General features: G+C 56.0%; 1 protein-coding gene across 2 annotated transcripts; it reads left to right on the top strand.

Annotated features, from left to right (window-relative positions):
- The first annotated feature begins 3,988 nt into the window (after nt 1-3,988).
- Nucleotides 3,989-7,139, top strand: P2RY1 (purinergic receptor P2Y1). 2 transcript variants are annotated; one of them, XM_085232422.1, is made up of 2 exons: nt 3,989-4,241; nt 4,452-7,139. In XM_085232422.1, exon 2 carries the CDS (start codon nt 4,520-4,522, stop codon nt 5,606-5,608), a length of 1,089 nt encoding a protein of 362 aa, XP_085088548.1. In that variant the 5' UTR covers nt 3,989-4,241; nt 4,452-4,519; the 3' UTR covers nt 5,609-7,139.
- The last annotated feature ends 17,227 nt before the right edge of the window (nt 7,140-24,366 follow it).

Below are 24,366 nucleotides of genomic sequence, written 5' to 3'. Positions count from 1 at the left end.
CGTGCTGTGTTTGTTCTGAACCTGATCCTGCTCAGTGCCTGCACGGCTCTTCTAGCAGTGCCCATGCAGCACGGGCTGCAAACATGGGGACACGGCATGGGGACGCCGCAAAGGGCTCACGTGGGGACGGGCGAGGGGCGGCACTACGGCCACCTGGGCTGCACTCACTGCACAGCTGCACTCCCCCCCGGCACCACCAGCGCATCACAGCCGCTCTGCTGAAGCTGTGCACTGGGATGGGATTGCACTAAGAGCGTGGCACGAGATGAAAGCAATTTGTATTTACTGCTCTGCCACATCCCAGTCACTTCCTGTAAACCATGTGGCCGTGGGGAACCGACCTCTTGCGTTCCTCTGTTTAGCTGCCCTGGAGTCGGTGAAGATGGGTGGCACAACTGCTGGGGGTCCCAGTGTGGAGTGGGGGCTTTGGGGCCGGGGGAGCCCCTCTGCACACCCCACATTACTGGATGGGGAACTCATGGCCGAGGCAGCGTGCCCCTCCCACCAGCCGCTGTGCGCTGAGCCAGATCTGCCCCCATTAAGTACAAGACATTAAAATCAATCATTAATAACTTTAAGAGGTTTGTGTAACAGCAAACATACCCGCTCATGTCTGAACATTAACAGAGGTAATTTTCCTTCTTTAACTTCTCGTAGATAAATTCTAGATATTACAAAAGGATTTGATAATTCCAATTGTGTTTTCCACTACATTTTCAGAGTAGACATTGCACCAGGCTGCCGGAGCTCCAGCCCTGGAAGCAAAGATTGATCCCAAGAGCCCCCCAGCCGAAGCAGCTCAGGCTCTGCGTGGCATGGCCCTCACCCCCAATCTTGGCTCTGCCCACCCATGTCACAGCAGGGCACTTAGGGTGTGCGAGGCTGCTGGTCCCAAGGCTTGGCTCCTCACTACGCAGTGCCCGCTCTTCTGCCTTCCCGGCTGTTTGGGAAATGTGAGCATCGTCTGAAACCTGGGTGGATTGTCTTCCTCTGCCAGAAGCTGTACCAAATAGCTTATCTGTGGAGAACAGTAATTCCATTTAAAATGGCAGTACGGGAAGGAGGCAGAGTGCCCCATGCTGAAATGAAAGCAGTTCTCCTGTACTCGCTGTTATCTTTAGAACCCAAAGTGTGGCTGCTCGGCTGGGACCATGAAGCCACTTCCACTGTGCAGCACGGCAGCAGTGGGAGCCACTCGCGTGCTCTGAAATTCAGAAGGCACTCCAAACTGTGGCTCAGATACCCTTTGGTTTATGGTACGAGGGAGTTTTCATCAGAGAGGGAGAGGAAAAGACACAGTTTGTCTGTTTGGGAATGCGTGACAGTCATGCTGGGTATTGTGCAGTATGGACTATGACTCCAAGTTCTCATGTTACCCACTGCTGACCATAAAACTGTAATCTGTAGATTATGGGACCATACTCTATACCCTAACTGCCACTACCAGCCCCAGCCCACCAATGGCTTGTGTTGAGAACCAAATGTCAGCTCGGGCACAGCACACACACAGCAGCACTGCTCCCACCAGATGGGACGGGGCATGGCAGCGCACAGGGTGTGCCCCGGCCTGGGGGCACCGGCCCACCAAGCATGGCCAGACACAGCAGCCAACCCTGGGGACACTGCTGGGCTCTGCTCTGCTGCAGCGTGCGGGCAGGCAGCAGCCAGGCTGCTTCCTGGCAGCAGCGCAGACCCTATCTGCTGCAGACACCCCACAGCCCTTATCAGCCCCGCACTGATATCCCTGGCTTCCTGCCCAGAGGGGCACTGCTCAGCTCCATCCCACAGGCTGCACACAGCAGGCAGAACTCGCTCACTGCATGTCCTTTGCACACCTATCTGCTCGCATTCATGCTTCCCAAATGCATCACTCCCAACTCAGGGCCAAGTTTGGGCATTCTCAGCAAGCAAACCAAAGCTGGCAGATAATGAGAACTGTGATGAACAGCCATTGCTAACAGCCTGTTGTTAAGCATTTTTAAACAGACACGAATGAGCCTTGCTTCTCTTGCACGGAGTTTGCCCACATCCGTTAAGCCAGACTTTCCTGAGCCTGCACATATCTGCACACACACACTCCTATACACAGAGATGTGCCCACACCTTCACCACCAGCAGCGGTTGCTGTGCTCACGCCCAGATCCCAGGCTCGAGCTCAGGCCCACTCGTCACCCTGGCATCCCAACACACAGAGCTCTGCACCCCAACACACCATGGAGCTCTGCACCATTCCCCCCGCAGGCTGCAGCCCCGCAGCGATCCCAGGCCATCCCCGCACACACCGCTGCAGCGCAGCACTCATCGGCCTGGCTGGGAATTTCCATGTGCTCTCCAGTGGGCACTCATTTCTCATTAGGGATGTATCATCCCTTGGAGTTAAATCAGCTGTTAAAAGAACAAAACATTCGTTTCAATGGAAGTCAGCATCATAAAGCCCAGCGTGTGCAGGAGGGGAGCTGGGAGGCAGAGCTGCAGGGGGCTCAGCCTCACGGCAGCGGTGGGAAGCAGCTCCCAGCGGCACATGGCAGAGCACAGAGGAAAGGTGCAAATGGAACATGTTGGATGGTTGCGCTCCAAAATAAGAACAGATCAGTGGCACAAGCAGGAAGACGCTAATTTGCTGCCTGCAGATGAAGTCATGTAACAGCATGGCTGCTAAAAAACATGCCTCGTTCTTCTCTGGTGGAAGCACCAGGCCTTTAACTGTTGCAGTACTGCGGCTGGAATGTGCAAACTTTAAAGCAAAGCGCGGGACCACCGGAGGAAGGAGGCAAGAACGCCGGGGACTTAAACACTGCATGAAAGGGACCTAAACTCTGCACGAAGGGCACATAAACACTGCGGGTAAGGGGCTTAAACGCTGCGTGAAAGGGAACGTCTCAGTGGCAGCTGCTGTCCGGCAGTGCTTCGCGTTCCTCCCGGGGCAGCGGGGCGAGGTGGGCGCGGAGCACCGGAGGGCGCTGTGCAGGCAGCAGCATCGCAGCGCCGCGTCCGCTCTACAAAAAGCAACAGGGAGACGGGAGCACTGGAGACACGGGGGGCAGACGGACACCTCCAGAACCCCGCCCAGCACGCGGCAGCGGAGGTCCTCAGAGCCCTCGGAGCCGGCGGCGGCGGCCCAGCGGCACCTCGCCCGATTCGTCCGGCCGCGCTCCCGCACTCCTCTTATTTACGTCTTCACATCCATCCCCGACTGTGCACGTGGGCCCCACCGGCGCGTCACACCGAGGGCCACCTCTCCGCGCTGCCGGGACGCCGTGGGGAGCGGGCGGTGCCCGGGGCGCGGCCTGTGTGCCGGCAGCGGTGCTTCGCGTTTCAGTGTCCTTTCCCGAGCCCCGGCTGCCTCCAGCAGAGACCCCGGCTGCCCGCGGCAGGACGCGGCTCGCACAGCGCGGGGCCGGGGCTCCCGGTCTGAGGCTGCGGCTGAGGGCACCGCCCCGCCCCGCCCCGCGCCGCGCCTGGTCCTTTTCTTCCTTTCGTACTAAACTTCAGAAGAATCTTCAAAGCATCAAACGTGCAGTTACAAAAAAATGGCTATACGAGACGGAAAGCTCTCATTAGGACAGAATTCCAGACGTTGCTTCAAAGTGGCAGCGCCGGGCGGACGGCCCCTCCCGCACAGCGCCGGGCGCAGGGGGTGGCCCGGTTCGGCTCGACGGAGCGCTCCTGTAATTGAGCCAGACTTCGAAGTTTGTGGGATGAATCCATATGCATGAGGCACTAATAACGCTCTGTCTGAGACGCGGCTTTCAGCCGCTCCGACCGGCTCGCGTCTCTCCCGGCGCGCGTCTGACTCCGACGCGAACGAGGAGAGGCGGCACGGAGCGGCGGAACGAGCGTCGCCACGGCGAGGAGCACCGACGCGCGGAGCCGGGCGCGCACCGCGGAGCGCGTGGGGGAGCTCGGGGCGGCCGGACCCACCGGGGGGGCGCGATCCCGCGGGGCGGGCACGCGGCGGGGCCGGGGGCCGCGGGCGGGGCGGCGCGGGGCCGGGAGCACCTCCCGACGGGGCGGTGCGGGGCGGTGCGGGGCGGCGCGCCCCTGGGCCGAGCGCTGCCCGGGGCCGCCCCCAGCGCCGCTCCCCGCCCGGCTCGGGCGCTGCCTCCCTCCCGCGGCGCGGGGCCGTGAGGCGGCGGATGGAGCCGCGGCCCCGCCATGGGCACAGCTGCGGGCAGGACGCCGCTTCGCGCCGCCGGGGAGCGGAGGAGAGAGAGCGGAGCGGAGCGCGGCGAGGGAGGCAGGTGGGGCGGCGCGGGGCGGCGCGGGGCGGGGGGGGGAAGAGCGCGGAGCGGGCGGAGCGGCCATCCGCCGCCGGGTGCCCCGCACCGCTCCCACCCCGCGCTGCGCTCCGCGGAGGACGGCCGGCCGCGGCGCGGTGTGTCGGGCTGCGCGGCTCCGCTCACCTTCCCGCCCGGCGCGCTTTGCTCCCCTGCTCCGTTCTCCTTTTCCAGATGCGTTGCTGTTCCCGTAGAGCCTTCGCCGCTTCGCCCCAGGCCGTCGTGAGCGCGCCGGGAGGATCATGACCGAAGCCCTCATCTCTGCTGCTCTGAACGGGACGCAGCCCGAGCTGCTGGCCGGCGGCTGGGCCGCGGGAAACGCCTCCACCAAGTGCTCCCTGACCAAAACGGGCTTCCAGTTCTACTACCTGCCCACCGTCTACATCCTCGTCTTCATCACCGGGTTCTTGGGCAACAGCGTGGCCATCTGGATGTTCGTCTTCCACATGCGGCCATGGAGCGGCATCTCAGTGTACATGTTCAACCTGGCGCTGGCTGACTTCCTGTATGTCCTCACGCTGCCCGCCCTCATCTTTTACTACTTCAACAAAACCGACTGGATCTTCGGGGATGTCATGTGCAAACTGCAGAGGTTCATTTTCCACGTGAACCTCTACGGCAGCATTCTGTTCCTCACGTGCATAAGTGTGCACAGGTACACGGGCGTCGTGCACCCGCTGAAGTCGCTGGGGAGGCTGAAGAAGAAGAACGCTGTGTACGTCAGCTCACTGGTGTGGGCCCTGGTGGTGGCCGTCATCGCGCCCATCCTCTTCTACTCGGGGACGGGGGTGAGGAGGAACAAAACCATCACATGCTACGACACCACGGCCGACGAGTACCTGCGGAGCTACTTCGTGTACAGCATGTGCACCACGGTGTTCATGTTCTGCATCCCCTTCATTGTCATCCTGGGCTGCTACGGGCTGATCGTGAAAGCTCTGATCTACAAGGACCTGGACAACTCTCCTCTGCGGAGGAAGTCCATCTACCTGGTCATCATCGTGTTGACGGTCTTCGCCGTCTCCTACCTCCCCTTCCACGTGATGAAGACCCTGAACCTGAGGGCCAGGCTGGATTTCCAGACACCGCAGATGTGTGCCTTCAACGACAAGGTGTACGCCACCTACCAGGTGACGCGGGGGCTGGCCAGCCTCAACAGCTGCGTCGACCCCATCCTCTATTTCCTGGCCGGGGACACCTTCCGCCGGCGGCTCTCCAGGGCCACCCGCAAGTCATCCCGGAGGAGCGAGCCCAACGTGCAGTCCAAGAGCGAGGAGATGACGCTCAATATTTTGACAGAGTACAAGCAGAACGGGGACACCAGTTTGTGAACGGATGTGAAAGGTGTGGGAACACCTTTTTGCAGTAACGCTGCATCCTGACACCGCCGGACAGCCCTGCGCACGCGTGTGTCGGGGTGATCTGCCATCCCCATTCATTTTAGATAAAGGCTCTTTTTCTAAGATTAGAAAAAGCTTAACACAGTAAGTGGAAGAATTTTAATCTTAGTGGAGAATAACATGTCAGAATTCAGCTCTCCTGCTCCTTGCAGAGTTCTCATTTCTTTCTGGCTTGTGTCAGATGAAGTAAAATGAAGCAAATCCCCTAAAGGAAGAGAGCAATCAAAGTGCTTCTGTTTTAATGGCTCAGACTCCCACACTCCAAAAGGATCTTCGCCGGCCTCCCTTGCAAACAGGAAATGCAGACGAGGAGCTCAGCTCGGCCCCCGGAGCTGCCCCTTTGGTAGCAGCCCACGGCCCCGGCGCGGCTGCCGGCGCTGCGTGCTGAGCGCTGCCGCTCCTTCCCGGCCTCGGCGATCGCCCGGCGCTTTGGCAGCACCGGCACCGAACGCCGGCGCCGCAGAGCCGTGCCGACCGCCGCGCACGTCGGACGATCCGAGGGGACGGGCGCGGCGGAGGGGCAGCGGACACGGGTCGCTCTGCAGGCGGGGCGGCAGCGCCCGGCACACGCAGTGCTGTGCGGCCGTCGGTGCCGTGCTGGGCCGGGCCGCGCTGCTGGGCTCTTCCTGCGGTCCGTACGGTGCAGCGCCAGGAGCGCGTGCTGGAAACAACTCCCAGACGAGCGGGGCTGCGGTACTTGAGCTGCCTGCGTCCTGCTGGGTGCGGGAACGCCGCTGTGCTGCAGCCCTTCGGCAGCGCCTGTCCTTCCCAAGAAAACAGTCATCAAAATGAAAATCTGTACACGGACTGTCTTCTACATTGAAGTAGTTGAGAGGGAACTGATTTCTCGGTTTTGTGACAAATCACTGCGTTAACAGGACGTTGCGATATTCCACAGACTAAACCCGCTGCTCAGTGTGTATCTTCTCCCAACATGGAATAGGTCATCTAAAATTAGTCAAGTGTTGTGTAACGCGAGAGTGGTCGGAGCGCGGCTGAGCTCCTCCATGGGCGGTCTGAATGCCTTCTCATATTTTTAAGAAACGTGTTTGAAAATATTGTGCTAAAACAGTATGAAAGCATGCTTTACGTTATAGATTCGGTGTGCAGAATTGGGTTCTGCGTGATGCTGGGGGTGACTTTAGCAGATCCTCGTTCCTCCAATCTTCACGGTGAGTGAGACGGCTCGACGTTGCTCACGGACTCGAGCGGTCAGTAAGAAGCAGGAGCAGCCCTGGTCACAGCCGTGCACAGCAGCTTCTGCTCGGACACACAGCTCAGCCTGCAGAATCCCTATTTATTGAACTTATTTATTAGAAGACTAAACGTCGAGTTTGTAAAGTGTGGTTCTGTGTTCATATCAGAATTGGGCATTAGTGGGAAATTTGGCAGCATGTTTAAGTCACTGTAATACCACGTCTTCTGACAGAACATCTTTATAATAAACTCAATTCCACCCTGATTTTCACTCTTATGCGTAACCCAGAGATAAAGTAAGCTCATGGATTGTCCATTGATAAATTAAACACTGCTCAGGAAGCACAGCTTCTTGAAGCGACGTTACGATCTCATTTAGCACCGCAAGGTGAAGAACGCAGAGAGGAAAAGAACCCCAACCAGGGGTCAGTTGCTAATTAATCCCTACTGACAAACACTGCCGAACAGCACAGCCTGCTCACACCAACAGGGAAGGACTGCGGTTCACAAGGAGCGATGCTGCAATGTGGGGCTGGGCTGACACGCTCCGAACCGCTGCCCTGGGTGAGAACCGGGGCTGTTTCTCTCTTTTCTGTCAGTTGGAAACACAACGTTCCGCTAAGTCACATCTGTGAGTAGATCCCGAGTGGATGGGCAGGGCAGGACACGGAGCCTCGTGCCCGTGCCAGCACACTGCTGAGCCGACACCGCTGCTCCTGACGGGCAGTGAGGGCACAACCGGCCCCAGCAGGACCTCGGGCATTTCACACAGCTCGTTTTCCTCCTTTTAGCTCCCGCGGTCTACAACACAACGCTCTCAGCACACGTCCTGCCCTGCTGCGACCCCCGAGGGCACAGCCCCTGCTGTCACCTGCAGGGCAACGACCCAGGGCAGACAGCTCATGGAGCCAGTAATTAGCAAGCACTGACGGCAGCGGGCAGTGCTGCCTTTACCCCTCATCTCACTGCAGTGCCAGCTGAGAGCCCATCTCCCCTCACTGCTCTGCGTCCACCTTCGGCTACAAACAGGGTTCCATGCATCAGGATTCCAGGTCACACCTCTGTATGGGAACTGCTGAGTCCTGGCCTGAACCACTGATGGAGCACCTGGGGAAAGGACCCGGTGAGCCCTGGGAGCTCAGGTGAAGGCAATTCAGCTGTGGGACCAGGAGGGGAGGAGCCTGGCTGCAGCTCTCTTGGACCCCATTGAAGGGCTGACTGCCACTGGGGAAGGGTCTCTGGTTGGAGATTCCTCTCCTATGGAGTTTTCCCTGTAAGCCTAGCTCTTCAGAGATGGATGGGTGAGCACTTTCCTTTTTTCATTGCAACAGCTTTCTATCACGCTTGTCCCTTAGTCATGCTTGTTCCTTAGGCATTATCCCTCACGTATCACCATTCCACTGTGTTGGTCCTTCTGATTACTACATGCCTCTAACATTTTTTTCCTCTATTTGGGAATCTTTTAATGAATGCAATAATTCCCAGAAGATGCCAATACCAGCTTGAAGTAAGAATCTCTCTGTGAGCCTAGGACTACCATTGCTGAGCATGCAGGGAGCCATGCAGGAAGGGGTTGCTGTCAGCGGCTGTACTGTGCTGCTGCTCATGGGGCTGCTTTTCTTCTCATTTATGCCCATTAACTCCCACGTGCAGCAATCTTTAATACAAAATGAAGTCAGGATGAAACATACACAGGCTCTGCTGTCAGTTCAGGCATCTTCATAGAACAGTGCTGAGGATCAGGAGGTCCCTTCCAGCTGAACCATCCTGTTTTTTCATACCCACTCTGTAGAACACAAAGGCTATGAGATGCTGGCCAAGGACTTTAAGCAGGTAGCACCGAGAACCTCAGGCTCCATCCCAGCCCACACTGCAGCAATGATCTGAGCCCCCCTATCAGAGCCCCACGCCATCAGAGTTTAAGGGTATTTGTGAAAGTGTTTTCTACTGCTGAATGATTCAATGTTGCTGAGTTCCATTTCTGTGGGGCTCCAGTGAGATCTGGCTTTGCAGCACCCACAGAGATGCATTACCTCTCAGTACTTGAGCTTTGAAGCTTCTTGGCTTACTCAACTGCTTTCATTAAATAGTAGTGAAAAATCCCAATTTGCATAATTATAGTGACCAGAAGCTGTTCTTTCAGCCCAGCCCAGCCGTGCTCAGTGCCAGGTACGGCTCTGCAGCCGGGACTATTTTTAGTGGCCCAGCACTGCAGCGCGCAGCTCTGCACCTAGCAACCTGCATGGGAAGGGCTCAGCAGCAGCGCTCCTCCTGCCTTTGTGCTCCTGCCATTAGCTCACACTCCCGGGCAAATCCTCAGACAGCAATACATGCTTAAAAATAGATAATAGAAGGTTTGCAAAAGATGTGTGCTGTGAGATGCTCTGAGGAGACTGACGGACCTCTCCCGATTCCAACACACAGCCCAGCCAGCTCAGCCCAGATCCCTGCCAGCACTCTCCCAGCTGCTCCCTCTTAGTGCTAATTGTCCTCATGAGGACCAGGTGAGCACAGCCCTCTCCCAGCCCTGCACAGCTGGAGCTGCTGCTGTGTGGGGCAGTGCCTGGGGGCCCAGATCCTGCTTTGGGGGGGGCAGCTTCTGGTTTTTGAGAAGACTTTGACCCTGAAGCTGCTGGTGCTGATGTGGGGCTCTGACTGTGATCCTGCGGTCCAAACTGCAGCTGTGTGGCATATAGTGCAGCCATATTTCATTTGTACCTGCTTTACTTTGAACCCCCTTGGCATAAGTGTGCTACTGGCACTGAGCTCACTGAGCAGCATGGGCAGCAGCCTTGTTCTAGAGCGTGGCTGGCAGCTCCCAGCACACTGCTGGCTGTTGGCAGGGCCGCTTCCATGTGCCTCAGCTGTGGAGAAGCATCATGGCTGTGCCTGCTTCCCCAAGGTGTGTGCTGAACCATACTGCTCCCCTTGGTGCACAGTGGTTGGTCACAGCTGAGTGGTGTCAGGAAGCAGGTTCACCCTGTGCTGTAAAGGAGACATCATTCATTTGTCCCATATCGCTGGCCCTTTGCTATGAGAGACTTGTTATGGGGAATAATGGCAGTGGCCTTATTAAATGCGGTTTTGCTCCTGCTAAGCCTCCTCACAGCCATCCTGTGGGCACCTGGAGCTGGTGCTGTGGTGGCCACAAATGCCACGTGCAGGGCCACTCTGCTGTCACTGCTCTGACACGAATGTCCCAGCCATGCTGTGCAGCGTGGGCTCAGAGAGCCCAGAGCTCATTCCTACTGAAGGGAACCTAGAACTTCTTTCTGCACCACAGCTGTGTGTGGCCCCATGCAGGCAGTGCTGGTGGTGCTGCAGACAGCCATGGTTTGGGTCACACACAGAGAAACGCTCTTGTGCTCTGAGAAAAGCCTCACTAGTGCAGAGGCCCCTTCTGGAACAGCATGGCCCTCAAAACTGTGAATTAATTCAAAGCGAAGCAATGCAGGTTTTGTCGCAGCCTGGGGACAACCCAGGACACCCAACGGCACCAGTAGCAGCAGGAAATGCTGTGGTTTTGTTGCTGCTCTGAGTTAGTGACCCTGCCTTTGTGCTGCCGGGCACCCACAGCGTGCTGCAGGAAGCCAGTACTGGCAGAGATTGAAACGTCCCAGCAGAAATAATCAACCACTTTGCTAGCAGGAGGAGACTGCCCTGATGCAGTTCATCTGACAGAGTTAAAAAGAAAAGTCAAATCCCCTTCAGACAGCCTGTGTGTGTGCCCTGCAGGTGCTGGGATCAGGGGGTGCTGGGGGCAGCAGGAGCCCACTGAGAGGTCCTGGGCTGTGCCAGGAAGGGGCACAGCGGGTCTGGGTGTGCACACAGGTAGGTACTTCCCTGCCAGCAACAGGGAAGAAGAAAACCTTTTGTTCTCTATTATACTAATTCCATCACTAGAGTGCTTACCTCCATGGAGCTGCTCAGGGTGGCAGCACAAGGCAGGGACCACCTCCATTTAAACCTTACCCCATCCTCACTGCTGCTCCATGAAGGACACAGCTCTGCCAAGTGCAGGATGGGCTTCACTGCTCCCTGGCACATCCAGGACCGGCACTGTTCTCAGGGGAGGAAGCTCTGCAGTTGTGCAAATACCCGAACAAAGGCCCGGGAGGCTCCTGTACCAACCCCTGTGAGCAGCAGCCACAGCGCAGACAGCAGCACGGCACAGCTCTGCCTGCACTCCCTCCCAGCTGCAGCTCCCCTCCACCCCAGATGTGCTGGGACACGTCGGGCACAGGGAGAAGCAAGCTGTTTGATATTCTGCATGTCCCAGGGCAGTGGCATCGATGCTTCCTGCAGAAAATGCCCACGAGTGTGTGCTGTTCCAGGCCTTGCTGACACAAGTGCTGGGCAGGGAAAGCAGCCCCATTCCCCCCTGCACGCGGCCGGCTGCCCATTAGCATCCTGCTCACGCTCTCACACAAGGACTAATTTTGGCAGGAGCCACTCCTGCCCTACATTTCTTGAGGCTGCTTGCTTAAAACAAAATCGCTTTGGGGAGGTGAGAGCTTGGGGGCTGCCCCCTGGGCCCACACCAGGACCCCTCCATGGCACAGTGGGAGCTGGGGGCGTCAGCCCCCATCAGAGCTCAGCGTGAGCTGGGACTCAGCAGCGGGAACGAGAGTGATCCAACGCTGCTGCTGACATTTACACACTAAAAATAAAGCTGCCGGTGTTAAACGCTTTCAGAAAACGATGCCAATATTCATATATTACTTAGGGGACTCAATTCAGAGCAGAAGCTCCTGTTCTGTGAGCCCGCTCCTCCTGCAGCAGAGAATCACCAAAACGACCTACTGTTCCTGAGCCCTCTTTTGCCTGGCAAAAAGCTACCGCCAAAAAGCTACCGCCAGCAGCACTGAGCCCAGCGAGGATCAGAGGAAGGGACCGGGGCTGCCCGGAGCGGCACGATGGTGATACGCAGAGTGGGGAGCAGCGCCGCGCAGCCCTCACTGCGAGCAGATGGGAGAGGCTGACGGAGCGCTTGGACGGCGTTCAATGAACATGTTCTGCAGCCTTCCATTCTGCACAGGGAATGAATCTGCAAAGAAGAACGCTTCTCGGTGCGGTTGGGCCGGTACCGTCCCGCTGATATCTGCATTGCTCGGCCAGCAGCATGTGCGTTCCTCAGTGAGCACCCGGGCGGGTTCCTCAGGCTGCCGCGGGCTCCTCAGCCGCTGCCCAGAGCTGAAGGATGCAAAATGCAGCCCAGGCGGTGCTGTGTCAGCAGCTGCCGTAGAGCACACACAGGGAGGCACACCTGAAGGGCTGGTCGGCAGCGTCCCAGCTGCAGTGTCCCACACTGCCCCAGCCCACAGCCCTGCACCGGGGCCAGGCTGCCCGGAGCTTTGCTGCTTGGAGCTCTCCTACAGCCGATGCCGGGAGGGATGACTCACCCCTAAGTATAGTGTCCTGCACCCAAAATAGAGCACAGGGCGTGCTGGGCTGTGTGTGGCACCAGCAGGGAGCTGAGGTGTGCAGGGGAAGGTGATGGGAGCTGGCTCCAAACACCCGCCGCTGGTCCAGGCTGCAGGAGTGTTGTGCCTGCTGCAACAAGTCCTGCCACGTGCATCCTGCTGCAACCAGTCCTGCTGTGTCAATTCCTGCTGCTCTTCTGGACCAGCACAGCTCTTTGTGGTGTTACAGGGACAGAAGACTTCAGCTGTCATTTTTCTCAATCTAACCAGTGAGCTTATGGACAGGATCAGTTTGCACTGTACCTAAAAATATACCATGAGCTACATGCACATGGACACACATAGATCCATGCACATAAATCTGTGCATGTGCACATATTCAGAATGCCGGGAAACAGTGATGATTTATGCTCCTTTTCCACTTTCAATGCCCCATTGGTCATCGCTCACTGTGACACGGGGAGAAACGTTGTGCACTTTTGGTCTCAGTTCCCATCACCACTGCTTGGAAATGATCAAAGAGACAATGCCAACACCACTCTGTGGCCGTGAGCACTGAACCCAGAGTGCCACGGTGCTGTTCCAGGCAGCCCTCTGCTCTTACACGGCCCTGCAGACACTGCTGTGAGTGCTTCAGGATTTCTCTGCTGGACACTGCTGCCTCTCTGCGGCTCAGTGTGGGGGGAGGCAGATGGCACGGGGCTGAGCGTGGTGCGGATGGGATCCTGCTGTGCCCCAGGTGCAGCACCAGGTCCAGGAACCACATCCATCCCTGCACCGCTGTGCTCTAGCAGCCACGCTTGCCCTCCAGTATGAATTGTTGAGGACACCAGGTCATATTCTGCCCCTCAGAATAAGATAAAACAATTACATCCAGACCCAGTCTGCAGCAAGTGCCAGAAGTCACTCTACAGCTTGTCGGTGCAGGGAAGCCCCGGGGGCGAGGTGAGGAACCAGGTTTACCCGTCTGTGCCTTTCTCCACGGCCTCCTTATGCCCAGACCAGGGTCCATTCCTGCATGATGGCCCACGTGGCATCACTGCTCCCTGTAACCATGGACCTGACGCTGCGGCTGCAGGAATGTCCCCACTGTGTCACAGCACCACATCACAGCACATCACAGCACCACACACAGCACCATACCACAGGGCTGTGCCCAGGGTCCTCACCCAGGGGCAGGAACAGAGCTGGTGCAGCTCTGCCCGCCCCAACATGTGAGCTTCCAGGGGCAGAAATATGCACGAGACCACTCCAAGTGAGTCACCCCTCAGTGTCATCTAATTATTAGCTATATTACATGATATTTGCCAGCTCATGTTGTAAACAGAGCTGCTCTATAGAGCATATGGGGAAGGGTGTTGGGCTGCTGGGGGTTTTCACAGTCTCTGCTTTGGAAGTGGTTCACATGTGATGCTGTGTTCATAGGCTCCAAACCCAGGAAGCTGTGCCTCATCCCTCCAACAAGTGTGGCAAAGAAAAAGGAGTGAAATGCCTGTGCTGGGATGTCACTGCTGGGATTTAAGGAAGTGTCAGCTGCAGCAAAAGAAAAACAGAAAGGTTCCATGCACCCCCGTTCCCTGCTGCACAGCAACCACACAGCGGGACTGGCACTACTTCCTTCCCTCATACATACATGCCTTCATCATCAGATTGCAAACTGTCATCTGATCTCCAGACTGTTGCTCTCCTCACAGGCTGCAATTTGCCATTTGCAGATCTTAATGCAAAAAGAAGTAGATGCAACCTTGTGATAGGCAGCTCTGGTGCGAGAAGGATCAGGGCGGCAGCAGCAGGCAGGCAGCTGCAGGACAGGGCATGGCTGGGAGCTGCCTGCCTTGCACCACGTGCTCACATAGAGCAGAGGGGCACTCCCAGCAAAGCAAAGCTGCTGAGCTCTGGGAGAGGCCATCAGGCTGGGGCTGGCAAGTGCTTGCAGGGTTTATCCATGCCCCCGGAGCAAAAAGCCACCCTGTTCCAAGGGGAGCAGCACGTGGGATGAATCTCTTTCCTTTTCACGCCTCTCTTGGCACTGACTGTGGTTCTGTCCTCCTGACCCAGCCGTGGGGTCAGTGCTGCTGCACTGACATCAGTGGTACAGCTGCGGCATTCAGCCTGGTGTCCCACGGGTGTGGGCAGGAGGTGGAGTGAGCAGCAGGCAGAGCCTTCAGCCCTGCTGCCGCCGCAGCCATGCAGGGAGCTGTGGGGTGGCCCATGGTCACAGAGAGCCCCAGCACGTGGCTGGAGAGCGTCCGTCCACCTCGGCTGCATGCAGAGCCCGAGCACTGCGCCCACAGAGTGCGGCACCTGCATCATGCAGCACCCTCCGCATGCACAGTGAGCACAGCACACGTGGAGAGCAGCAGCCGGTGGCACCCCTGGACAGCAATGGTGCAGACAGACCAACACCACTGGCCACACCTGGGTGGCAACTCATTGCTGAGCAGCGCCTGGAGCACTTCCAGCATGGAGCACGGCCCTGCTGCTCCATCCCACACAAAGCATTCCCCCCAGGCCCCGTGCCATCCCCGGGCAGTGTGTGTCCCGCTCCCTGCACTGCCCAAACAGCCATGGTTTAGCAATAATTGGAGCTAAAACTGAGGGTATTTCTTTAGCAAGGGCCTTATGTGAAGCTGAGGTGATGAAGTGCAGCCCACCACATTTCCAACCACTTAATTAGAAGCGGGACACTGTAGGAAATTATCATACCACATCTTTTCAACGAAAAGCTTTTCAACACAAAGATTAAACAACACTGTAGCACACGAAGGTAGGAGCAGGTTGTAATTACCACTGACCTCACCTCATCAGCAGCATTTAATTGATGTCAGGGTCTTTGTCTGCCTGTTCAAATTAATCAGCATCTTCGTCCCCTAAACACCACGTTGCACACCCCCTCGGGAAGCAGAAAGCTCTGTGTTATTTTCTCTCTCTCCACCACTCCCACCCACCTCGCTGCCAGTGTGGGCACACACTGCTGCTCAGCATGGACTGAGCACTGGGCACTGCCTGCTGCTGTGCTCCCCTGGCACTCAGAGTGTGTTGGCTGCTTGCTGGAAATGCGATTCCACACCTCCAGAAGCGAACTGGCTGCCGTGGACTCCAGTATCCCCTGTTGGTCCCCACGCAGCCCGCAGGTCTGCCCTGCGCTGAAGGCACAGAGAACTGATGGCACCGGGACTGAACTGAGCCGGGGAGCTGGCCGTGTGCTGGGCACAGTGCGGGTGGTGTAGGCACCCAGCCCACCATGGGGCACAGCGCAGGGATGGGGTTCCCTGCATCACACCACGCCTCACTGTGCCTGTCACTGAGCTAAGCTGATCAGTGCCATTAAAACTGAAAGAGGTTTAATTCTATATGGTAGCAAATCTTCTCTACCAAATGCATTCAGGAGTAAAGTGCTTCTTCTCAGCAGCCCAGAATCATTAGGAGAGATTTGCTGCGGGAGTCTGCTCTCTGACTGCTCCATACGGTCTCCCAGTGTGCTGGGCTTCATTCGGACTCCATTTGTTAAATGCACAGGAAAATATATCACAGCAGCACTGAGCTGAAGTTAGACATGTCACAGACAGACACACTGTGTGTCACCTCTGAGCACAGCACAGTGTCACCTGGAGCTCCTGAGTCCACCTCTGAGCGCAGCTCTGCACCTCAGCACTCCACCGCAGCTGGCCCCGCTTCCTGCAGCAATGCTGAGGGCAGCTGTGCCATCCCTGAGCACGGTGGACAATGCCCAGAGCAAACCAGCAGCCCCACTCCCACACACCAGCAGCCCCACACCCGCTGCCCGTGAGCTGCCACACCACAGGGAGCAAAGCCCTGCTCCGGAGCACCCATCCTATGTGTGTGACTGTGTGAGCTGTGCTGTCAGCCCAGAGCTTCCAAAGCTGGAAACAACAAAAGGAGCCACTGCAGGAGAGTGATCACTGGCACCCAGGTGAGGAGCAGCTCCCGCTGCCCAGCACTCCCACCCTGGCCAGATCCTGCACACACACCAAGCCCTTGCTCTGCCCTGGCCCAGCCGGTGCTTTGCATGTCCCCCAAGCACAGCGCCCACACTCCGGGCTCAGCCTGCACTTCAGATAACATTTAGTATTGCACAGCAGACAGGAACAGAAATGTTATACAAGGGATACCGCGCACCCACGTTTGCTTTTTCCTGCAATAGCACAGCATTTTGGGCTCCACCAGCCCACGCACTGCTGCAGCTTCAGCTCCGTCCCCCCACCAGTGCCTGCAGAAGAAGCCGGGGGGGGAACAAAATCGAAACTTCTGCTGGGGAGGGGAACAAACCTTAAACTGCTTTTGTGGGAAGAACAAAGCTGTAGCTGTGTGTGCTCCCCTTGGCTGCAGGGAGATGCTGCAGAGGCCCGGCTGCCCACTGCACACAGCTCTGCACGCAGCCCCAGGCCCAGGGGCTGCAGGATGGCCCCTCTGGCTCCGGCGGTGTGGGGGCAATGCTGGCAGCACTGGGCCCGATGTCACCGGTGCTCCACTGGCTGTGCCCACGATGCGGGCAGGGGGAGCGGTTCCATTTCATATGCTGTTTACAGCAGGCTGAGCAATTCAGAAGGCTTCTAAATGTAAATGAGGGGGAAAACTGTTGCTGATTTAGAAAGTCATTTTGTGCTTGGAACCAGCAAGCAGCTGTTTGCTGCCCATCACCCTTCCAGCAGAAGCCTGCCCTTCCTTTCAGCACCCTGTGCCTTGGAGGTGTGCCAAGGAGCCAGGTGCATCTCTGTGTGCCCAGGTCCTGCAGCAGGCAGCCTCAGCCCTGCCAGCACAGCACTGAGCACAGCATGTGGTGCCACAACAGTGAGGAAGGCAAGAAGGGGCCCAGAGCAGAGCCATGGTGTTTTGATGAAACGCAAAGTGTTCTGGCAGCGTGCTCGGAAAACAGCGACCTGAGTATGGAGGTGTGGTAGAGTGGAACCAAGGCAAAGGATGTCTGCTCACCCTGGCAGCTTACAGAGTGCTCCGGCACTGAGGTCTGTTCAAGTGGGTCGGTAGCAAGAAGTTGCATTAAAATCAGGAAGGGTTTTATTTCTGGAGGGATGATATATTGCTCTTGAGCTCCATAGTGTCCCAACCCCACTAAAAAAGAGATGAGGTTCTAATGTGAGCTCCTAAATAATGTATCATGGGTCAATTTAGAAGTGTGCCAGACTGTTGAGCACTGAAGGTTCTCTATTCCCTTTAGGTATGGTAATGCACTCGTTGGATCCCAATATCTCAGTGTCTCAGAGGTTCTTCCCATCACACATGTGCTGCTTGGCACGGGCCGGGGTTGGTGCTTTCTAATGGGCCTCTTTCCATATTGCAAAGCTTCACGATCTGCCTTCAGATGGGGGCAGTGCAGGCAGGACCAGCACCGACAACACCCTCAGCTGGCCAAGAGGGCTGCAGGAAGACCCTCTGCCACACTCCACCCACCCGCAGCCAGGCAGACAGCAAGGCTCCCTCTGCAAAGCTCCCGGCTGCAGCGCAGCCACATCCTGCAGGGATCCCACACCGGTTTGCTGCTGCATGGAAAGCATGAAGAGGGGGCAGAACAAAGTGATGCGCTCCCCCCAGCGAACGGCCTTTCTGCTGCCCTGCAAGGGGCGAAGAGCCACAGCCAGGCACTGCAGAATGCTCAGCTGAGGTGACAGCAACAGCGGTCGTCTCTGCTGGCATGGATTTTGATGAGTGTGGCATGCAGCTCTTATTCATCGCTGGTGAAAATGCACAGCTAATGGTGGTGACTGTGTTGAAAAATAATGTTTTGTAGCTAAGAACGTGCTCTCTCAAATTTAGCCAGAGCTCAAACAACAGAATGGGGATGAGCTGGTGTATGGCACCACTGCAACTCGGAGCGCAGTGGAAAGAGCGGAGGCGGAGGGCCGTCTGCTTCCCTTCGTTCCGCACACAGCAGGTTCTGCTGCTCTGCCCACAGCCCCTGGATGGACAGAGCACACGTCGGGCCGAGCGGCACCGAGCAGCAGTGTGAGGATCACGGTGTGCTTCTCACCGGCACCCGAACGGAGCTGCAGCCCAGGGCAGCGCTCATGGCCCCACAGTGCCAGGGCTCGGGGAGCACTGGGACACAGCTCTCATTCGCGGGGATTGGCTTCGCGTGATCCCTGTAGGTCCCTTCCATCCGGGGACGTTCGGCGGCTCTGCGACCTGCAGCTCGAAGGAGTTGAAGGACCGCAGCTTTGCGGTAATTGCTGTAACTGAGGAGATCCACCGCTACCGCCCGGTCAGGGCCGCACCGCGCTGCGGAACACCCGCAATGTCCGAGCGCAGAGCCGTCCGCTACCGTGCGCGTCCCGCTGCGCTGCGCTGCGCGTCCGATGCACCAGGGGGCGGCCGTGGGGCTGCGGTACGGCCCGGAGGAGGGAAAAGAAAGGAGAAGGTCGAGGAGGAGGAGGAGAAAGAGAAGAAAAAGGAGAAGAAGGAGAAGGAGAAGGAGAAGGGAAAGGAAAAGGAAAAGGAAAAGGAAAAGGAAAAGGAAAAGGAAAAGGAAAAGGAGAAGGAGAAGGAGAAGGAGAAGGGAAAGGGAAAGGAAAAGGAGAAGGGAAAGGGAAAGGGAAAGGGAAAGGGAAAGACGTGCAGGCAGGTGGACGTTCATGGCTGATCCGATGTCAGCACCCTGTGCTCCCTGCCTGGGAGAGCCCTCAGCCCACCTGCAGGATGTCCCAGCTGCTGCCCACTCCCCAGGTATGCTGCTTCTCCCCAGGCAGAGCAGAGCTGCTCCTGGCCAGGAACGCGATTTATTGTGTTTGGATAAAGCAGTGCTGCTTGGAGCCATCTGCGAGGTGGTCAGTGCTTTATCCCTCCTCGCAGCATTCAGAGGCTGTAACCAACCCACAGTGATTTTCTGTTGGACCAAAGAGCTCTTAGTGCTGGGCTCTGCTCGGAATCAGAGCTTCAGTTTCAATCCATATCTGAGCAAGGGGCAGAGGCTGTTTTGGGGGGTTCCGTTGTCTTCATTCTTAAATCGGAGTGACAGCACTGAGAGGAAAGCAAAAAGGTATAACTCAGCCCCAGGTGTGCTCATGATGCTGAGGGCACCCCGTGGGCTCGGGGCAAGCTGCCGGCTGAGCATTGCAGGCTGTGCTGCGTTGCCTTGGAGACATTTGTCATGCAGCACGTGCAGGGCTCCTATCCCACAGCTCCTTGGCACAGTGCTGGGTTGGGGTGCAGGGGGCTGCCACAGAACAGGCGGCGGCTGCTCCCTCTGTGCCCTGAAGGAAAAGTGAACTGCACACCTGGCCCTTGTGGGCACAACGGGAGGCAGGTGTTGCCCATGGGTGAACGCCAGCTGGCCACGGGCTGCCTGGTGTGGCTGCATTGCCTCCAGCTGAGGCCTGCCCAGTGCTCTCCGCTCTCATCCCAGCTCCCAGCTCTCTGTGTGCACACAAACCCTGCAGCTCACACCCTGGGGCAGGAGCATGCTGCACAGTGGCTGTGGCCAACAGCCAAAGCTGCTGGAGGGATTCTGGGCACCAGGAACAGAGCTGAGCACAGAGCCTTGGTCTGGGATTGCTGCCTACCTGGTGCTGCCTACCTTCTGCAAACCAGCACGAGAGGTAGCAGTAAGGTGGCACCAGGCCACAGTCCTCGTAAGCTCCCCAGGACTCAGCGTTTATACACTGGGGCAGCTCAGTGGAAGCCAGTGGAAGTGCAGCAGCCTCCCCACACTGCTCCTTAGGTCCGTGAATTCTTTGTGCTCTCTCATCATTGGGCTGTTCCTGGCCTGGCCAAGAGATGCTCCTGCTGAACCCACTGGCTCCCACAGCACAGCCCAAGGCACTCACAGTGCGATGGAGCTGCATGTCCTGCGTTGCAGCACACTGGCTGCACAGTTCCATGTAGCTGCTCTAAATACACAGCCTGCTTGGGCAGATGGTTATCAGAGAATCATAGAATGGTGAAGGTTGGCACAGAGCCCTGGGACTACCACATCCAACCCCAAATTTCCCCACCATGCCCACTAGCCAAGTTCCTATGCTCCTGGAATTTCTCCATTTGAACATCAAATGTCTCCTTTGTGTGTGGCTGCTCACAGCCCAGCACAGAATTTGCCCCAGTGCAAGCAAACAACAGTAAGTCTGGTCTGGATTTGTTGACTACTGTACAGTAACTGCTGAATCACAGCCTGAACCTCTGACTGACCAAGCAATGGCCAGGCAAGCAATGAGTCAGCCCTGGAAGCACAGTTGAAGGCAATTCTCCTTGATGAAGGGCTGGAGCCTGGTTCTGCCTCTCCTAGACCCATTTAAGAGCTGACTGCCACTAGGGAAGGATCTCTTCTGGAGATCGCTCCTCTTGGAGTCTTCTCAACGAGCCCAGGATAAGGGTAAGCTTTCCATCTATTCTTCTTTAGTGTGATAACCTGTTTAGTCTAACTTTTCTGTATATTTCTTAATTATAACATCTATATATTCATTGATTACGCAACTATTTGCTGAAGCTAATGAGGCTCTTCCACTGAAACAAAGTCTAGCTCCAGATGATTGAGCAATGCCAGAAGTGCAAAGACAAGACAACGTGAAAGGAAGCACTTTTCAAGGGCAGATGATTGCTAACGTGTGGGCTGTGGTGCTAAAGCCAGAAATCCGAAAGTAAGTACAGTCTGTGACTCAACCTGCACTCCCAGCCCATTGCCATGCCCAACTCAGGCTGGTGCTTACAGCCACCCCCAGCTGCAGGCTGAGGGTATTGCAGCCCCATGTGCAGTCTGCAGGAACTGGGCTCTGAGAGCAAACCCCCAGCAGACTCCTTCCTCCATCCCTTGGACGAGTCAAGGCTTTCCAAACTCTCTGCCTGCATAGAGATGAAATACAAAGGACAAGTGATGAGTGAATGTCTGTGCAGGAGGAGTTTGGCAAATGCTGGGAGAGGCAAAGCTCTCCGGAGCCCTTATCCCCTCACTGCCCCCGACTTCAGGCACCACCTCAGAGCCCACTGCCCAGCCACAGCACATACAGTGTGAGCCCCTCGGTGCCACATTAGGAGACTCTGCGACTTCGTGCATTTGGAGGAAACCATCTGCATTTATCATCTGCTCAAGAAAATAATATTACCTCTAGTTTATTTTCCTGACATGCTTTTTCAATTTGCTTCTTTAATAATGAATCAAACTGTTGCTTTCTTAATGGAGTGCAGGGCGCACCCCACATTTATCTGTCCTGCATCAGCAGATTGTCATTAGCTGTATTAAATGGGAAGTTAACAGCTACAAGGCAGGAGGAGGCTATTTTTTTATTTCCTTTCTCCTCTGAAGTAATAATAGTCAGGGAGCGTATGCTATGTTTGTCAATTATTTGGATGATTGGCTGTGGGGGTAAATAGTCCTTAAACACAATGGCAGTAGATGTGGCCATTATAACTTGTAAAACCACGTCAGCTTTTCAAAATGTGTTTATGGTATGAAACCAGTGAGACTGCCTCACAGCCGGCTCCTGGCCACCAGTGCTGTTGTCCCTGCTGAGGTGATGTGTCTCCTCACCATCAGTGTGCCCTTCACTCAACTGGAACCACAGCAACTTGAGGAGAGGAAGTCCATCCAACAGGATGATCCACCATAGAAAGGGCTGCATGGTTTGAAATTGCAACCTGCCATTGATTTCTGCAAGTCATTTAGAAAGACTTGGAAGCTAGAATAGCAATTTTATCAGATACGCGAAGCCTAAGAAAGGGAGAAAAGGGCTTCTGGGAGGGGACAGCTGCCCATGCTGGGCAGAAGCAGTGCTATCAGCTGGACAGGAAGGCAGGAGGTAGTGACACGAACATGGAGACAAACTGTGACATCTTGCATTGTCCTTCCATAAGCTCTTTGAAAGAGAGACATGGTGACACAATGATGCTCTCACAAAACACAATTAGAATGCTTTTTATCCCAGCCTGCGCAGATGTGAACCTCGATCTTCTGAAATGTCTGAGTTCAGGCCACTTGGAAGCTTGGCCTCTAACCCACAGCAGGACCTACTTGCACTACAGAGGAAGACACTATTCTTCTGTACCAGAAGTAATAAAATCCTGCTAGATAATGAGATAGAATGGCTACACCAACCATTCAAAGACAGGAAATACAAATAGGACTCCTCTTGTCGCAGACATTCTTAGGTCAGAATTAAGGAACACCATGGACGAGCTCTACAAAACCTCCACTTGGACCAAGTGCTGCTGCCCCATGGCAGAGTGTCCATGTATCAAGACCCGGTCTTGCAAGAGCTCTCCTTGCTCTCTGAGGAAAGCACTGGCATCGCTACCTTTTGTTAGTTATTTGTTGGCTGAACAGTTGAGTGCATAACTCCAAATCATTCAAAGCCAGTGGTGGCTGACATGGTAGTTAGCCCTAGCCCTGCACTACTGCTGGAGATTTACAGAGCGGACAGCTGGAGCTTATTACAAATTATTTTTAACATGCAAGTTAAATGCTTTATATTTGTCTCTTCTGTTTGGATCCAGTCATTGTCCCTATAGTCTTCTTGGGAGACGTCCATGTCATGCATGTTTCCAATTTAATATGGTTCCTCAAATATCTGCATGTTAAAAATAACATTAAAATTGTATTTGGTTGGGCACGTTCTGCCCAGCTCAGACTAGCTGTGGTTTCACATGATGCAGGCACTCCCCTCGCCCTGAACCGTTGCACAGCTTTGGTGTCATCTGACTGAGGCGTCCCCTCACCCCCCACCCCAGGGCTCTCCATTTCCACCAGCCCTTGGCAGCTCCAGATGGTGATGACCACAGCGGGACCCCGCGGGGCTCTCAGACCCCACTGTGGGCTGAGGCCGGGGGCTCTGCAGAGCAGGGCACTCCTCCTCTGTGCAGGGGTTTCGGTGATGTTATGCAACCCAGCAATGAGAACGTGAGCAGGAACCAACGATTTAGTGGCAGTGCTTATCAGTCTGGCAGTGCTTATCAGTCTGTGTCCTTCTGCCTCCTGCACGGAGATCTGCAGGAGCGAACCAGCGTGCCTCCCAAAGCCCTGAAGCAAACAGTTCAGCGCCGTGTATCAGGTTACAGGATATGGGCCCTGAACTGGTTCTGAACCAATGACCTAATCCCGTTCCCAACCCCGTGAGTCATTCATGTCCACTAGGAGCTGGTAAAGTAGTTTGCGCTTCATGAAACTCGCTGGAAAGACCCAGCATGTTGGAATGCCCTCGCCATGCTGCTGCTGTGCTGTGGGCACAAAGCGCTCTCACAGCCCCAGGCAGCTCCCGCTCACAGGAGGACGTCAGAGGAGCACCAGCAGCTCCGGCCTGGTCCTCCAGCAGACTGCGCCCTGAGCGAGCTGCCCCCAGGCAGATCCCTGCCGAGTCCCCTGTAGCTGTTCAAGTCCCTGAAGCAGCAGAGCTAACCAACACAGCTTCTCTGTAGCCCTTAAAGGCCTGCACTGGATCCACCTCAAGCAAACAAAAAACAGGAAAGCAAGAGAGCAAGCACATCAGGATGTAACTAGTGCCATCAATCACGGGCTCTGATTTCACAGCTCTGAGTGTAGTCTGTGGATTTTGGCCAAAACGAGGAATGAAGAGTGCCTGTTCTGTTACTCCATGTCTGGATGAGTCAGTTTCAGACAATATTAGACAATTCTTTTATCAGAATTCAGGTTTATTTTCTTCGCAAATGTTGGCAATCACTGCGCTAAGCTGCACTCCGCAGTCACCCTGCTCAGCAGCGTCACCTCTCCTCCCCTCCAGGCACCACTGACACGTTTCTCCAGGCCCTGTGCTCTGCTGCTGCTCCAGGCCATCCCCATGCCCCCGTGGCAGAGCTGTGCTCGGCTCCCGCTTTGCCATTGGGCTGGAAGTGGTCACTGTGACTTTGTGCTCTGTGCTGAGCAGAGCGGACAGCACGCCCTCTGTTTTCTGAAACGGTTCCTTTGTCATTAATCGAATTCTAATGTATGCCTCAGCTGCTCTCTTAAATTCTAATCCACGAGCTACGGAGCAGCAGCGGTTATCTGCTGAATTAAGTAGTCTGAGTAGAAGAATCACATATATTGTTTCCAGTCAGTGGACACCATGAATAGAGCTTATGTAAAATTACTGGGAATGCATAAGCCATTTTGCA

Source organism: Meleagris gallopavo, chromosome 11, assembly GCF_905368555.1.
Source record: "Meleagris gallopavo chromosome 11, MGAL_WU_HG_1.1, whole genome shotgun sequence".
NCBI lineage: Eukaryota > Metazoa > Chordata > Aves > Galliformes > Phasianidae > Meleagris > Meleagris gallopavo.
This window is presented reverse-complemented; position numbering and strand designations above follow the sequence as displayed.

Coding starts and splice junctions, on each gene's coding strand:
- P2RY1 (XM_085232422.1), top strand. CDS start 4,520: ATGACCGAAGCCCTCATCTCTGCTGCTCTGAACGGGACGCAGCCCGAG.